This window comes from Chenopodium quinoa, unplaced genomic scaffold, assembly GCF_001683475.1.
Source record: "Chenopodium quinoa cultivar QQ74 unplaced genomic scaffold, ASM168347v1, whole genome shotgun sequence".
NCBI lineage: Eukaryota > Viridiplantae > Streptophyta > Magnoliopsida > Caryophyllales > Amaranthaceae > Chenopodium > Chenopodium quinoa.
In genome coordinates, this window is record NW_018742980.1 from 185,002 (window position 1) to 198,600 (window position 13,599).

General features: G+C 37.0%; 1 protein-coding gene across 1 annotated transcript; it reads right to left on the reverse strand.

The window, feature by feature from the left end:
* Nucleotides 1-3,959: 3,959 nt before the first annotated feature.
* Nucleotides 3,960-5,923, reverse strand: LOC110729408. The gene is made up of 4 exons (XM_021909150.1): nt 5,155-5,923; nt 4,799-4,942; nt 4,436-4,574; nt 3,960-4,329 (listed from the first exon to the last, which is right to left on the reverse strand). The coding sequence occupies exons 1-4, from the start codon at nt 5,921-5,923 to the stop codon at nt 3,960-3,962; spliced, it is 1,422 nt and encodes a 473-aa protein (XP_021764842.1).
* Nucleotides 5,924-13,599: the final 7,676 nt, after the last annotated feature.

A 13,599-nucleotide genomic window follows, 5' to 3' on the forward strand; every position in this document is an offset into this window, starting at 1 on the left:
TGGCTCAAATAAACATGCTTATGATCAATATCATTGTTCTTCTGTCTATAATGTAAGTGTTATTCTAGTTTCTTTAATATCTATCCTCACCTACCCCCTCTCCTTTATTTTTTCTTCAAAGCAATTGTTCTCTATTGTGTTTTATTTTATTTATTTATTTATTATTTTTTTTATAGATTTATGGAATCCAATAGTTTAGTCCATAAGTACTGGTGGTCCTGGACTCCTGGAAGATACTTCCTCTAGTCTTCCAGGATCATGATACTTAAAATGAAGTGGTAGCATGATGATGTCTTGCTATTTCTATTGACAGCTCCATTTTGACTAATCACAATAGGAAGATGTGACATAGTTGTGCTAGCAGTACTTTGTGATGGATGAGGTTAGGATAATGTATATTAGTCACAAACTAAGGTTATCGAATGGCTGTTTTGATGGTTTGGGGTAGGAGAAACCAATTTGGTGGTCGGTCAGTGGTGATGAGGTGGGGTGGATTAGTTTAGTCTGAGTGGTAATAGCTTCTCAGGGGCCGTATGGGGTAGTGGGATTTTCAGGTTGTGGTCTTATATATGATGGTGCTAGAGGCATGACAATTGCAGGGTTTGAGGGAGGTAAGGAAAAAGATGTAAAGAGCTTGGAGCTAAAGGTGTTTTTTTTTTTAAGCATAAGTTGTCATATGTTTAACATGAAAGCTGTTAATCAGGTAACTGTGTGTAATGGACTGAGATTACTGTTAACTTACGCAAATAACAGTAAAACCATAGTATGTTCAGAAGAAATTTAAGATTCATAGTAAAACCATAGTATCATATATGCATAATGTAACAGACTAATGAATAATATGATTAATTATTAAATAAAGCCATTTTGATAATTCCGAACAAACTTGAAATCATCTCATTAGTCAATTAACCAAAATTCAGATAACACAAATTCAATTCAGGGGCAGCCAAATAACCAAACCTTTGGCAGAAAATTAAAAAAAAATCCCCTTGTAGATGGAAAACACATAAAACAAGAGGGAAAAAGAAAGGAAAAACAGCTAAGGGACTGAACAAGAAGGAGAGGTAGCTAGGGAGGAAATAAGAGAAAAACAATACCTTGCATTCTTTCTCTTCCATACTGAGATAGAACTTCATCTTCTAATTCTTGATCACCCTCATATTCATTACCAACATCATCATCATTCTCATTTAGTGCATCCACTTCATCATTCTCACTTAGTGCATCTGCATCTGTAGGGTTTCGTAGTGACCCGACACTACGCGGAAGGAAACCCCCAAGACCCGCCCTTTAATTAAAGCAATTAACAAGCATAATAAACTTAATCAAACAAGATTAAGAACGAGAATTATACCTTTGTTGCGTGCTTCGCTCCCGAAGAGCTCTTACTTCAAAATCCCGAAACTACGAGATCTCCGACGGATCGTACCCTCGACCCGACCCGAGCGTCCTAAGTCTTGAAGGTTAGTCAAGACCCGGACAAAACAAAACTATGAGTTTTACGAATCAAAGGTTTACTCTAATTACAAGAGTTGCCTTTTTAATTCCACTCAAGGTTGTGTATTTCCCAATACCATGCCTTTGGTATTTATAGGGAAATGCACCCTTGAACTTCATTCCCCAACCAATGTGGGAGAATGAATAATTTGACAATTAATTTATTTCTAAAATAAATTAATAATTAAATTCAATCACAATGCAACAAGTGTCAAGGGGAGAGAGAAGGTTAGGTGAGGACCATGGAGAGGTGGGGGGGACCATTGCCTTGCTCCCCAAGGCTTTGCCCAAGCCTTGGTCCCCACCTCCTCACAAAACCGCCTTGAGCATAGGCTGCTGGGCTGCTGCCAGCTAGCCCAGCCAGCTAGCACATGCCCAGCAGCCCCAGCATCCCAGCCAGTCAATGCGTGCTGGCGCTGGGCGATGCTGGCGCTGGTGATGTGTGCTAGCGCCTAGCCTTGCTAGCACATAGTGCTAGCGCTGGCCCCAGCAGCCCACGCATTGGCTAGGCAGCGCACACGCCTAGCATCTATGCACCATCCTCGCGCAACACGCTCGCATAGCCAGCATGCGTGCTGCTAGCGAGCAACGCATGCTGGCCCCTTGCCTCGCACCATACGCATCAGCCTCGCAGCACCTCTCGCACACGCACATGCACTAGCATCTCACGCACACCCACGCATCCCCTAGCAGCCTTGGTGCGTAGCGATGCTGGGCTGCTGTGCGTGGTCTAACAATGTGCTGGCGCCAAGGCCCTCGCACACGCATGGTGCGCTGCTTGGTGCTGCCATGCGAAGGCTAGCACGCAAGCCAGCACGTATGTTGCGATGGGCTGCCTGGTGCGCCTGGTGCGCCTATTGCTTGCGATAGGCTGCCAGGTGCGCCTATTGCTTGCGATAAGCCAGCGATGGTGTGCCTAGGCTGCGATGGTGCGCCTAGCACACCTAGTGTGCTTAGGCTTGCGCCTAGCCATGCTAGGTGCATGCTAGCTCGAACTAGCCTAGCATCCACATGGCTAGGCCAGTGTGGTGCTAGGGCTATGTTCATATTTGTCGCTTTGTGATTTTGCGACGCTCGGCCTTGACGCCCTAGGCTCGATATCCGACGTTTGTATTCGTAAAACTCTGTCGACTCATTAAATCCTTTCGGATTAATTCGTCGTCTCGGATCGGTGATTCGATTGGGTTCGACCCGGAGGGTTCAGTTAAGATTAAGCTGTAATATCAATTGTACCTCGATATTATTGATCGAAAGCGGCCTCCACCTAGGCATTCCGATCACTTGATCTTACTGAAGAATTAACTCTGTAATAATTCTAACCCTATATCGGAAGAATACACTTGTTGGAAGGACACCATTCCTTTCAGCATCATCATTGTCATTCTCATTAAATGCAGCGCCACAAATCCTTGTGTTTCTTGTAAGAGAATCGTTCAAATACTGATTACTTGCTACAAACGCTTCATTATTTTCTTTTTGCTTTTTCCGGAATTCGAGGTACGCTGACATGGGACCAGGGGAACCAAACGCTTGTTTTGATCCCTTCTTTTCAGAGATAACTTGCTGCTTCTTTTGGATGCATTGATCTTGAACTCTAGCAACCTTAAGTGAGAGAATGTTCTGAACTTCATCAACTGCATGCTTCTTATGGCTATTCACTTCCACAACATCAGCCATAGTTTTGGGGCGAAGTGATGATTTATTTACTTGCTTTGAAACCTATTAAAGAAAAGGAAAATAAAGCATTACTAATTACATGTAAACCGTGATAAACAATAAAAACAATCTGTATAAATGACAACACAGAAATGAACACCTGTTTACTGGCTTTTCTTTTTCCAGATGTGAGATTGTCAGCCATAATGTTATCAGTTTCAACCTCATTTTCACCATCATATTCTGACGTAGAGTCATCATTCTCATTTTCTAGTGTACAATTCTGCAATGCACTTGGACAAAATAAGGCTTTTGTTTTTTGTTCAAGTATCTTATTAGAAACAGATGCCGATCCTAGGGCTTCCATTCTTTCTGCATTGAATTTTAGTTTTTGAAGCTGTTGCAGCTCATATTCTGTAAGCTGATTTTTGGAAGCAGAAACTTTGGGTCTACTCCGTTTCATCTGGAAAAAAAATGGAAGTATGTTAATTTTGTATGTAAATACAATAAATTGAAATGAATTGCAATGTAAAATAAGCTCATTTATAACATATAGTGAAGTATTAAAAAAATGTATGTCAATCAATACCATCTGAAAACTCTCTAGGAGGGATTTGAATAGCATAATGCCACCCTTCTCTATTCAAATCTTCTACATAAAACACTTGATGTGCTTGATTTGCTAAGATAAAAGGTTCCTCTTTAGAAACGGTCTTATTCATATTAACCGTAATGAGCTCATCATCATCCTTTTGTGAGTGAAACCATTGACATCTAAATAAGACAACACTGAAATGACCATGTTAGGATATCTCATTGATTTCAGTTATTGAACCATAATAATTAACATTTCCCACAACAGGATTTTGATCTTTGGAGCTTGCAAAGCTATGTGTAGTGGCTGTAAGAGTGACGCCACTGTTTTGAGTTACGCAGTTTGCATCTCGTTTCATGGTATGAAACCTATAGCCGTTATCTAAGTACCCTGTGTGCTTTTTGGCAACGTGAGAGGGACCTTTTGATAACCACAAAATATGGTCCTGGATATTATCATGGCCTTCTTTAAGAATCAAATCAACTTTCTCCCTAAACCAATCCATGAAATCTATGCTATGGTCTTGAGCACTATTCCATTTTCTTTTCCTTTTAGCACTTACACAAATCTTGTGCTCACTGTAAAAATAAAATATTTATCTTACTAAGGCGCCAGAGTTAGAATGAAGACATTTGAAAAATAATATTAATAGTAATAAACCTATATTATGGTTACAAATCTTACCTTATATATTTCTCAACTTCCTCACAATCACAATTGAACAAAACATAACGATGCGCTTGTGCCCATGTAATGCGATCAATTATGTGTCCACGATTTTTTTCTTTGAGGTCCTTCCTTTTCCTTTGATAGGACGTCCTACCTTAGGGGAAAATGATTTTTTTTAACCACACTCATTAACTTTGGGTGTGGCTTTGCTTGATCGTTTCAAAAATCTAGCTATGAAAGCAACACATTCTTTAGCTTGGTATCCTTCTGCCATTGAGCCTTCTGGCCGAGCCTTGTTTCGAACATCTTGTTTCATTTCATGAAGATACCTTTAAATTCCATACATACACCTTGAACTCACAGGTCCACCCAACTTACTTTGGTCTACTAAGTGTATGGGTAAATGTTCCATTATATCAAAAAAAGCAGGTGGAAAAATCCTCTCAAGTAGGCATAGAGTTTCAACTATCTCGGATTGCAATTTCCCAAGACCTCGAGGATCAATAGTTTTACTCCATATACCTTTGAAAAAAGCACAAAGTCTTATCAAAGGACTAGCAACATCTTTGGGTAATGTTGTCTTCACAGCAATTGGAAGAAGATAATTCATCATAAAATGAGCATCATGGCTTTTGTAGCCTGCTATTTTCCTTTCTCCAACTTGCACACAACGAAAAGGTTGAAAGCATAACCTTAAGGAAGCTTAGCATTTTTTATAACCTGGCAGAACTTACGCTTTTGCTCCAATGACATCCAAAAGCAAGATCTTGGAAATTCTTCACTACCATCTTCCAATTCTATTGGTTGGAGTTCTGGCATCAGATTAAGTTCTACCAAATCTCGACGAGCACTCACATTATCCTTGGTCTTCTGAGAAATGTCTAATAACGTCGCAATGACATTATCAAAGACATTTTTCTCAATATGCATTACATCAAGATTATGGCGATTAGAGCAATGCTTCCAATATGGCAACTCAAATGATATGGGTTTCTTTCTCCATAGAGTCGGATCATCCACATCACACCTTGGTTTCTTTTGCTTCTTTCCAAATGCATTTGGAAAATCACGCAACATATTCTCAATATCAATTCCATTCAATAGAATAGGTTGACATCTTTCCTCAAGTTTTCTGTCGAAATTCCTCTTATCATGACGCCAAGGGTGAGATGGATCCAAAAATTTACGATTTGACCTATACACATTCTTACCACTACAAGGCAACCACTCGGAATTTGTTTCATAATGACATTCAGGGCATGCCAAGTAACCTTTTGTGCTCCACCCAGACAATATTGCATAACCCGGAAAATCACTCACGGTAGTCATCAATGCTACATGCATGTCAAACCTTTGATTAGTCGAAGCATCATAAGTTTCCAACCCAAACTCCCACAAATCCTTCAAGTCCTTGATAAGTGGCTGCAAATATATGTCAATGTCATTGCCAGGGGAAGACGGACCGGGAATTAGTAAGGCTAGCATCAAATACTCGGGCTTCATAATCATCTAAGGAGGCAAGTTATAATTAATCAACATAGTTGGCCATGTACTATGGACAATGCTCATTGGGGGCTAAATCCATCTGTGGCTAACCCAAGCCTCACATTACGTGGGTCATCAGCAAACTTTGGATATAAAGAATAAAATTCCTTCCAAGCTTGACCATCAACTGGATGATGTAAAAGATGATCATTTTCACGCTCATCAGCATGCCAAGTCATGTATCTCGCCGTCTCTTGACACATAAATAGTCGTTGAAGCCTTTTCTTTATTGGAAAATACCTAAGAATCTTTTGGGGAATCCTATAGGTCTTTCCATTTTCATTTTGTATGTCATTCTCTGTGTCATTTGACTTCCATCTTGGCATCTCACAAACATGGCAGCTTGTTGCATTTTCATGCTCTTCCCAGTATATCATGCAATCATTCGGGCATGCATCTATCTTAGTGTAATCCAACCCCAACACACTACAAGAAAACAGCTAGATTCCGACGGAAAAATTTCGTCGGAAACATAGGAAATTTCGTCGGAATCAGGCTTTCCGACGGAATTCCGTCGGAGTTAGTCTGTCGTAACAGCCTTTGTCGGAAATTCGACCTTTTCCGGCGGAAATTCCGTCGGAAGGTGTTATTCCGACGGAATTTCCGACGGATCTAATTCTGTCGGCGCTGTTTTTGACTTTATTTGGAATTCCGTCGCAAATTGCTGACGGAAATTTCCGTCGGAGGTGGGTAGATTTCCGACAGAATTTTCCGTCGGAAGAGGCATATTCCGACGAAATTTTCCGTCGGAAAAGTCAATAAAAAAATATAAAAAAAAAACGGACCTACCCCCACCCCACCCCACCACCTGCCCAAACCACCCCCACCCACACCCACACCCAGCGCCCCCCTGACTACCCCACCCCCCTAACTACCCCATACCCACCCACACCACCACCATCCCAGCCCACACACACCACCAGCCCACCACCCCCTGCCCTGCCCCCTGCCCTCTACCCCTTGACTACCCCCTACCCACCCACACCACCACCAGCCCAGCCCACCCACACACACCACCCACCCACCACCCCCTGCCCTGCCCCTACCCCCTACCCCCTACCCCTTGACTACCCCCTACCCCCTGACTACCCGCCACCCCCAACCCACCACCACTACCACCCACAAAAAACGCAAAAAAAAAACCGAATTACCCAAAAAAATCTAAAAAAACAAATTCATCCAAATATCCAAATAACGAAAAAAAATCCAAACAAAAATCCTAACGAAATTCAAAAATTAAACATCCGAAAAAAAATCCAAATAAACAAAATTATATCAACACAATTTAATGAAAAAAATACCAAAATTCAAAACATCGAAAATTAAACAACGAAAAAAAAAAATATATAATTACACAATTACAATTACATACAAAATTCAAAGATCTACAAGAACCTAAGATCTACACTCAAACCTAAGTTGTTTTGGCTAGTACATGCGGCTGCCGGCGATGTTGATTGTCGGTGACGTGTGGCCGGCCGTTGGTTGTTGTTGTAGTTGTAGAAGAGATCGATTTAGAAGTTGTTGTTGTTGTTGTTGTTGTTTTTGAAACGAAAACGAAATGAAAAAGAAAAGAAAGAGGGGAAGAGGAAAGAGAAACAGCGAAGAGGAGAGGAATGAAGGAGAAAGAAGGGAAGAGGAGGAGGAGTTGCGCCAAGGAAGGAGAACAAGGAGAAGGCTGGAAAGGAAGGAGAAAGAGGGGAAGAGGAAAGAAGAGAGGAGAGAGAAAGAGAACGGAGGCGGGGAGAGGAGAGGAGAGGAGATAGAATAGGTTTTTTAGGTATTTTTTAAGGTTTTAAAGGGCGCTGTTTTTTTTTTATTATTTAATTATTTTCCGACGGAATATTCCGTCGGAAATTTCCGACGGATTTTATTTCTGTCGGAAATTAAATGTTTCGACGGAATATTCCGTCGGAACCTTCCGACGGATTTTATTTCCGTCAGAATATAAATTTTCCGACGGAATATTCCGTCGGAATGTCCATATAATCCGACGGATGTTTATTCCGTAGGAAATCCGTCGGAAATTTTCGACGGAATATAAATCCGCCGAAATATATAGGATTTCCGACGGAATTTTGTTTCCGTCGGAATTTGGCCTTTTTCTTGTAGTGAACACTTTCAAAACACTTTTTGCTTCATTAAAAGAAGCCGACAGTTTTGGATCAGGTAACACCTCCCTTATAAGCTCCAATATATCTCCAAAAGCAGCATTAGTTAGCTTATGATCACACTACAAAATAAAAAGTCGGATCATGAAGGAAAGTTTTGAATGATTTTTACAACCGACATACAATTCTTCCTGGCTCTCTTCAACTAACTTAAAAAACTTTTTGGCCTCGTCATTTGACCCATTTCTAAAAGCATCACGTGCATCATGCAACAACCCTACTATGTCATCATTAAAATCATTTGGGTTTGACCCTTCATCATTATCCAAAATAGTTTGTTCCCTTTCAATGCTAATCCCTAACTCTGATAACTTATCCGTTCGATGAACAAAGCCATTACAAATAAGGTGATCTCTCACAACACTTTCATGACGCCAAAAACAATAATGACAACTTTCACAAGGACAACAAATTTGATTTCCTTGAGACTTAGAAGCAAAAGCCTTTTGTACATATTCATCTACTCCCCGCTCATATTCATCACTCCATTTGGCAAACATCCACCACTCTTTAGTTCCACTATCCATACCTTTGGATAAGAATTAAGAGGGTTACTTTAATTAATTTTTACTGTAAAAACATTTAATCCATTCACTAAGAATTAAGAGAGTTACTTTAATCAATTAGAAAGAACTGACAATAAAATCTGCTTTACAACCACTAGGAAGAAAGAGAACTACTCTAATAATCAGAATACTTAAAACTAGTGTATTTCTATTGCCAAGGACAACTTTATCAAGTGTAATAAGCAAGGAGTATCGAAGTTGTATTCATACAAATTTATGACCCACTTTGCATTAATCTAGTACAATGAAAAGAAATGAGATGTTAAAAAGAGGCAAGTGTAATTAGCAAGGAGCGTTAAAAATCCTAAAACTAATAATATTAAGGGAGAACCCATATCAAAGTATAATCATTCTTCTAGTATTTTAAGAGCCATCATCAAATAAACAATACAAATCAAGATAAACCATATTTGCAGAAATTGCTTGCTTCAAACCCTTCTCATATGAATTACGTATTCAGACCCAGACTTCTAAGCCTCTTTTAAAGCCCTTGGTGCAGCTAATAGTCACACACACACAGACAATGATACACATCTCAAAGATTGAATAACAGTAATTTCTAATAATTTCTGTTAAATCTAAAGGCTTTGGGTGACTTCTTTAACTAAACAGTAAATAGGAGAGCACATTGGAGTAAAAATGCCTAACCCATCAATGTCTAATCCATATACCTACAACCTAATCGGCAAAGTTTCATATACTTAAATAGCAAATGCATGAGTGAGGACAAATATGTTAAACAATCCACCTTATGCAAGCTTTAACTGGTAAGACTACACCACACATGAAAAAACAAATACATTCTTCTCAATTACAGGATTCCACACAGTCCATAAGGCATACATCACCTAAGCTACTCATGGAGATCAATGCAAACATAAACAATAAACAAAACAACCTGTACAACCAGTTCCCACTCAAGAGCACTCTCCCCATAAGGGGGCAACAACAAAAGGGGTGCAGCAGAAGGAAGGGAGCAGGAGGGTAGTGATGACAGCATGGGAGTAGCAAAGGGAGGGCAGCAAAAATAAGGAGTAGGAAAAAGGGGGCAACATATAATTTAGAGTTGTAATTAGTGTCCAGTTTGCTAGTGAGTCCATTCAAGAAGCAAGGAACATTAGGGAGCATTAGGGTGAAAAACTTGCTTTTAAGAAGGGGTTATGCAACTTTAATTTGAGTAAGTACTAACTTGTTGAAGTTTAACATTGCAAGCTCAATTAATTTAGCAAAATTAAGCTTTTGATAAAGCTCATAAATATGTTTGAGCTTGCCTTATGTATAAGCAAACAAAGTTATTAAACACCTTATGTTCTTCAAAAAGATATGGTATTTTACTGTGCAAAAAGTCATGGATAACCAACAAAGAAATTATCACAAGTCTTTATTTAATTTTTTACAAGTTGAGTGGAAAGAAAGATGGAAAATAAAAACATGGCACTAAATACAAAGGAAATAACAAAAGACAGTTTCTTGAGATTGCTTAGTTGCTGGTACAAGGAATGGGTATTGTCCAGGATTCATAAATAAATATACTCATGTGAAAAAAAAGCATAAACACAAAATACAACCATAAAAGGTAAATGACTAAATGTAAATGGACATAGATGTGTGTTCTGTATTTGATTGTATTAAAACAGTTCCAGTTTGATCAAGTCCAACGTCTATGCAGTGCTAGTCATCATATCCCATCAGGATTCAGAGCTACAAATTCTAAAAGCATTTAAACACATTTAAACCAATCCCAAAGAAGCTAGCTAATGAGCCATATACAACAACGCACATATATACATGCAATTATGGGAAAAAAAAAAATTCGGCCTCCAATTATCAAAAATAAATAGTCAGAAACCGAAATTTACATACATAAGAGAGAAGTAGGGAAAAAAAGTTCACACAAATAATTCACAGCTCACAAAAATGGATATAGCAATAAGAAAAAAGTAATAATCAAAACAGCATAATCATCATAGCTGATACAAAGAGTAATAAACTTGGATATCTAAAGTCTTACCCCATGAATGAACCAAATCAGCCACCCCAAATCAATATTCAACTTCATCCCAAACACAAAAGCAAAAACTTCAAATTTAATTCTCAAAAACGAAAATTTGTTGTATACCTTGAACAGAATCTCGAGCAATCAGCTCAAGGAAGGGACATGCAAGAATGAAATTGAGGACCGCCTGTGCCGCTATCAGCCACCACCGCTTGACTGCCGCTATCAGCCACCACCTCCTGACTGCCGCCTTCGTCTACTTCCTCAGAATTATTTGCTTATTTTCCTCTTCGAATTTTTGAATGATTTTATTCGTGATTTTCACCTCAGAATTTCGAAGTAATTCTGGAGTTGAAGCAAATATGTGAATGTGAGATGACGGGGAAAATGGAGAATTGGGGAAAATTGAGAAAATGGGGAAAATGGAGAAAATGGGTGATGTGAGAATGGGTAGATTGGGTACTGTGAGAATGTGTGAGAATGAGTTGTGAAAAATAAACACGTGTTGTTCAAAATATTTGGTGAAAAAATTAGAGGGAAGAAATGTGCGCTTCTAGCAAAAATTTTCATGATACAACACATACCGTTGCATTAGCTCTCATTTTTGTTAAAATAGCTAGGCTATTGCAACGGTTCTTTAGAGCCGTGGCAATAGCTCTACCTCTAAGAGCATTAGTTTTAAATCCGTGGCAATAGCCTACTCTATTGCAACGGCAATTAAAATACCGTCGTATTAGCCTTTATTAGGCCGTTGCATTTGGTAAAAAATGTAGTAGTGATAATAGGATTACCTTGTTAGTGTTGTATATTATGTGTATATTATGTGCATATACTAGTAAATATTTGGCTTATTTTTACTAACATGAAACAATCATTCAGTATAAAGATGATTTAAGGTTGGATTTGTATTTCTTTTGCTACTTTTCATGTAGTATATTCCTAGAAAACCATGCTTTATATAGAAAAAAAAAATCACTTTCTTTATATAAATAAGTTCTTTCGGTGCAACACGCTATTAAGATGGCTAAAGTGAAGTGTTCTAAGGGTTTATTTATTTCATCTTTTTTTATTTTAAATAAAATAAGTTTAGAAGAAATAAGTTTAGTAAAGATAAATTTAAAAAATATACTTCGTTTGCATAGAAAAATTTATATGAAAAAAACATTCTTTAGAAAATTTCGAGCACAGTTATTAGATTATATTAGACAATTTCAAATCAGGCCTTATTTTTTTTCACCTCACTAAACTTAAATTATATTTGCTGAAATTAAATTATTTTTATTGATTAACACTTATTTTTATTGATTCAATGTTGTAATTGTTCTTAGAATACCGATTTTTACTTCTTAAAACTTTTTTTTTACAGAACTTATAAATTAACTTATTTTGCTAAACTTAATTGTTTTCATAGAACTGATATATATTATTTTTACTAAATATTACTTCCTCAATTTCCTTTTAAATGCAACACAACTTTACGGCACGTACTTTGAGGAAAGAATTAAGCAATGTAAACAGACAAATTATTCAATATAATATTTTGTTAAATTCATGTGTTTACTTACTCTAATCAACTCATAGAAAAGCGTGTCAAAAGGTGTGTTGCATTTAAAAGAAAATAGAGGAAGTATTATTTTAAGGTGAATAGAACGGGGCCTAAATTCAAACAAAATAAGTTCAGATAAGTTTAAAAAAGAAAAAAAAAAGTGCAGACAATAATATACTCCGTAATAAGTTCAAATAATATGATTGCAGAAAAAATCAGATCAACCAAACAAAAGCCTAAAATTCAAACATCTAACTAGGGCTCTGTTCATTTCACATTATTTTTGCTGAATTGAAATTATTTTTACTGTATTTAAATTATTTTTACTAAAATCAAATTATTTTTGTTAAATTTAAATTATTTTTACTAAAATCACATTATTTTTTTTATAGATTAAAATTTGTTTTTAATAATTCTCTTTTATATTTGCTCTTTATAGTTTTTAATCTGTATTAAACCAAAATTATATTTATTGAGCTGAAATAACTCAAATTATTTTTATTAGATTATATTTGAATTAGATTAAGAGAACACTGACTAATATTATAAAAGCACGAAGTCCTTTTATTGTTCATATCATCCAAGCTAATTAAATAGTGCATGTTTTAACTTGTTATGAATATGGCCTGAATTGATACAATTTTTATATCTAAACTTCAAACGAAACATTAACAAATTAAGATAGTAGTTTTACCAATCATAATTTAGTTAACTATTTATAATTATTATTTTTTTTGAAAAAATATATAATTAATTTTGATTGATCTAAATTAATTTTTAAATATTAAAAATAGTTTGATAAATAAAAATCAATTTAGATTAATCAAAGGAATTAGATGCATTCGCAATCATTCATATCTAATTATTTGAAATGATTTCAAATTCATCTAATTACTTTGATTGATTGCGAATTCCTTAAAATAACTTCTTCGTATTTTGTTTGAAAAGAAATAAATAATAGATGGGCCTAAAAGTGTTAATAAGTGTTGGGCTGGGCTCTAAGTTCCGATCCACAATCCCATTCACAAGACGGACCGATAATAGCCCGATGAATAACCTCCACTTGTCGTCGGCCTATACGCTAGATTGCAAAAGCAATCATTCTTCATTGCGCCAGAAAGGCATGAATATTGAATCAGTGAGTAAACATTACATCTCTACCTAGTAAATACTTCATCATTATTTCTATCAAAAAAAAAAAATATTTCATCATTATACAAAGAGTTAATACACATCTAGCCTTTTTGCTGCAGCTAATTTACTACATACCGAACCTCTAATTAATAAAAACATGTGGACTACGTAAGAATTTGCATGATTATTATCTTAACAGTTGGGGAAGTTGCACCCTTTTT